The sequence below is a fragment of the Penaeus japonicus genome, unplaced genomic scaffold (genome assembly GCF_977035675.1).
Source record: "Penaeus japonicus unplaced genomic scaffold, GWHDUDI00000001_assembly GWHDUDI00000005, whole genome shotgun sequence".
NCBI classification, from domain to species: domain Eukaryota; kingdom Metazoa; phylum Arthropoda; class Malacostraca; order Decapoda; family Penaeidae; genus Penaeus; species Penaeus japonicus.
The window spans coordinates 37,568,516-37,573,206 of NW_028234407.1; the positions used below are offsets into that span (position 1 = coordinate 37,568,516).

A 4,691-nucleotide genomic window follows, 5' to 3' on the forward strand; every position below is an offset into this window, starting at 1 on the left:
AGCTGACGTTACTTTAAAGGGAGATTCATTTACGCTTTTTTTTTCCTATGTACTTCCACCGAATGGAGGAGGAGGTTATGATCCGTAGCCAAAATACCTAAATGAAGTCAACACTCGTCTAATTCCGGGTCACGCTGGATGGAATCGATGCTTAAAATTGTTGACTGGCTCTAAATGTTATTGTGTCAGTATTTACATGTATATGTGCACAGTGTACGTACGGAAATAGCGATTCAAAATTGTTTTGAAACACAACTCAAATACAAGTTTGTATAGTATGTTTATATCTAGAGGAAATAATGATTGATCTGAAAAAAAACAATTGTCAAGGCCACGGACAGAATGCAAGGAGCTTTCACGTGCCTTATGAAAAAAAAAAGTTAAAGTACAACTCAGATAAGGGAACGTGTCCTTGTTGGATTTAACCCTGCACAACATAGCTAGCGGGAGAAAGCGTGGAAACCTGAAAATTATTGAAAACATTTTTAAAAAGACAGACAACTGTAAGGAGCTGTCAGATAACTTCTGAAAGGCTGGGTTGCAACAATGCTCTATTTAATGACCAGAGGAGATAACCAAAGCATCATAGCGTAAACACTGAGGAAGGATTGAACATAATGTGACATGAACGGGTCACTTAATAATAAATGAATCAACCATAAACACTTAATAAACCCTATGTTTACAGTTCATGTTAAACAAAAACAACAATCATATCTTGGAAACAGTATCCTCTGAGCAATTCTAATTTGAATAATATATGAATTCAGTGCATTATAGTTCACAAGAACTCATTGAAACCTGCTGTTTCTCTTTTTCAACATAAAACATGTGATGACAAAATTAATCCCAGAGTGATGTGATCGTAAAAAAATACTGACATTGGCGTCCTGTTGCTATGGCTGCCACATGGGTGTGTGAAGTTAAAGAAAAAAAGTCATATCCTAACAGAAAAGTTTTTTTTTTTCGTGTGATTCTTTCCAAAGGAATTACTTCTTTTCTTTATTTATGAAATGTTGCTAAAATGAAAGTTGCACGAATGCAACAGTTGATATTCCGATCCTGGGCATAATGCTACATATTTTGCATAAAAAGTATTGCATATGCTTTTTAAACCTAAAAATGGCTTATTATGATATCTACTGCTTCATATCTTTTTTATTAATATTAACATGCAAATTAATAATTCTACACTTTTTCGTGCAATTCCTTCTCTACAGTGGACTGACTTAAATTGAATTCTTGAAGAGCTGTATAATTATTCTGATGAAGATTACAGAAACAATATACTTATTGTACGAAGGAAACAAGGTGTTTACATTTCACCTGTGAATGGCAAGGCTACGACGAAAATGCAATTTTTTAAAATACATTTTTTTTTTTACAATACAGATAGTACCTGCGATGAATCCATTTATTACATTCTATATCTATGCACAGAGCCGGATCACCATCAAAATCCTGCTGATAAACCAAGAAACCAATAACCACCTATGATTACACTTCCTCCTCTTTCCACAGAGGCGGCGATAGTACAAATGACAACCCAGGTTAATATGCACTATGGAGAGCTTGCCTGTGTCAGCGAGTGCTGACTCGTGAGTGAGTGTGCCAACGACTGTTGACTCGATCTGAGTTAGGTACTTACCCACCGTGAAGACCAGGCACGGTAGTGACCGCCAGGCGACAGTGAAAACTCACGAGCTTAGACGGGGCTCGATCTGCTGACCACGAGGATGTGAGGCCGACGCTCTACCACTGCACCAGCGAGCCGGCTACAACCCTTAGAGTGTCAACACAAAACTGATGAAAGACACACTCACGCTGCAGTGCTTCGAGCGAGAAGAAGACCCACACTTGTCCCTCTGGGTGTCGGTCGGGAAGCACGTCGTCCTGCACCCTCTTCAGCAGGACGGCGTCGGCTGTATCGAGGAACCTGTGGTCGTAGACGATGTCGCAGTCGCTCACGGGGCAGTCGCGGTTCAGGAGTTGAGTCCGCCGGGAAACTGGGATTTAGGGAATTGATGATAATATATATAATGTTAATGTAATATATATATATTATATATATATATAGGTTAAATATATAGATATATATTATATAAATATATATTATATATATATATTATATATATATGTATTAAAAATATATAAAATGTATATATATATATAGATATATATATATATATATATATATATATATCAATATATATATATATATATATATATATAAACATGAGATTTAATATATATATATATATATATATAATATATATATATATAGATTATATATGATAGATATATAGATATATATATATATATATATATATAATATATATATATATATATATATATATATAATATAGGTATATATATATATATGTATGTATGTATGTATGTATAAATATATATATATGTGTGGATATATATATATATATATATATATATATATATATATATATATATATAGATGTATGTAGTATGTTGTATAATAGATATATATTGGTATATATATATAATATATATTATATGCTATATATGTATATATATATATATATATATATATATATATATATATATATATATATATGTATATATATCTGTGTGTGTGTGTGTGAGTGAAGTAAAGAGAAAACTAACAAACACAAAAATACCATAATATCATAATTTACTAAAAGATCAAGGAAACGAGGTGAGAGGAGAGGGGACATGGGCAATCAGGAAGCAGACGAACCTGTGAAACACCCTCTCCCATTCCTCTGCTCTCTTATCGTAGTAAACATTCCAGATTAATATCCTCTTGGAGGGTCTCTGTGCAGATCGAATGACGCTCGCTCGACGGAAATCTCGCAAGCTGGAAAATGGACATTGACTTGAATCCTGTGGGAGAAAATGTGGATTATTTGTCCGATCGCAGTCCACGAAACTAGGATGTTGCAATTTTTTCGGCGAGCACGAGTGTGGTAACTTAACCATGTCATCCTGATGAAGATGCTCCGCCCCAAACTGGATTCATCTGGATACATAGAACTCCCTTAGCAAGTTCCTTGGGCTAAGCTTTATTGAAATGAATATACTTATACTTATACACCTACGCCCACGCACGGACGTGTGTGGATTTGAGTGCAGACACTTAAAATGCAGATTCTAAGCACCAGAAAGTCTTTATACTGCATTAAAAAAACGAATTACTTTACTTAATGGTGATGCCTCCAATGTTTATACACCATATGCAACAGGTAGTCTATAGGTTACTGATCATATTTGTTGAATGCCTACGGTTTCCATAAACTAAAGTAATAATTCAAACTGTATGATGAAGAGGATGGGAAATCAGGTGAAATATTGAAGAAAAAAATGATTGTCATTGATTAGAGAATTGACAAATATTTTTGTCGTCTATGACTTATGTGGCTCTCATTCTGAATGTGTCTTTCTGAACTTTCTGAAAAATTAGTGAACGACACTGATCTAATGCATCTCATTCAGGTCTTTGCGCTGTAAATGTTTTCCAGAAAGAACTCATTCAAAACTGACAGCGCTAAGAATGACAGATTACACAAAACAGAGTGAATGACATAAACTCATCGCTTTTCAACAGAGCCACGCAACTTGCGAAAACTGGGACTCGGGCGTACACTGTAAAGGCACACACTTGCGAGCTTCATTTATTTCGCATCACCCCGACTCATGGTTAACTCCCTAATCTACACCTTTTCCATAGCATCTGAGCATATTAGCGGCAACAATCACAGATGGAACACGGCACTTACTTGTATTGAATGTATATGGTACTTATAAGCGCTAAAATTACGGTAAAGGCGAACACCCTCCACAAAGCCACCACGCCCATCAGCCTTATAGCCTTGATGTCCATCTGAAACGAAGCTTGTTATAGTTAATCCTGCTATAACATACTATTGGTTTAACATTCCGTATTATCAGGACGCATCTTCCTTTTCCTTCTCCCCTTTTAAGAGTTAACAAAGACAAAATAAGAAAAAAAAAGTATTTGTTATGATTGAAAGATAGCACAAACGAAGCTCTTTCACAGGTGACCTCTTTCATTCTTTTTTTTATAAGAAATAGACAGAAATCAAGAGAATATCAAAATGGAAATGGAAAAATGAAAAGAGACATAAACCATAGTGCGTTCCTTACCCTTTGAAACTCTTTCCAAGTTAATTTCATCGTAGACACCATTGTGACTTTGTAATAAGGTATATTTTTCCGGAGACAGCGATTCCGCGGACGACCTTAATGGCTGAAATGAGAGCTCTCTTCGTGAGTACTGATCAGTCTTGTCTTGTGTTAGTAGGAATTGATTCATGTATGACTAAATCAAATCTAGATTAAATGGCTCTGCCGGTACAATTTTCCCTGCATCTGATTGTCTTGATATTAATAACACCATTGGTAATTGCGTGAGTGGATCAGAAAAAAAAATGATATAAAAGTATTTGTAACTGACCTCCGTTTCCTCCTGTAACGTTGAATGATGTTCACTTCCTTAAAAAAATTTGGCCGTGTTATTATTTTGGAATTGCACTTTATCTTGAAACACGTCAATCACTCTTATTTCCGTCGGCCCCCAACGGACTGGGATTTGTATCGAGCAGTAGATGGCAATTTTGAGGTAGACATTAGTAAAAAACAAAAATTATATAAATAAGATGGCTTAGAATGTTAGA

The 4,691-nt window shown here is 35.2% G+C and overlaps 1 protein-coding gene across 1 annotated transcript in view; it reads right to left on the minus strand.

Moving 5' to 3' along the window:
- The window catches only part of LOC122245277 (lewis-type alpha-(1,3)-fucosyltransferase), a 12,797-nt gene extending 8,161 nt beyond the window's left edge, over positions 1-4,636 (minus strand). Inside the window, exons 1-5 of the mRNA XM_086536711.1 lie at positions 4,472-4,636; positions 4,162-4,264; positions 3,774-3,877; positions 2,735-2,854; positions 1,824-1,990 (exon numbers count right to left, since the gene is read on the minus strand). Coding sequence (XP_086392837.1) covers positions 1,824-1,990; positions 2,735-2,854; positions 3,774-3,877; positions 4,162-4,203 — 433 coding nt within the window. The 5' untranslated portion in view covers positions 4,204-4,264; positions 4,472-4,636. The remainder of the gene's footprint in view (positions 1-1,823; positions 1,991-2,734; positions 2,855-3,773; positions 3,878-4,161; positions 4,265-4,471) is intronic.
- Between the last annotated feature and the right edge of the window lie 55 nt (positions 4,637-4,691).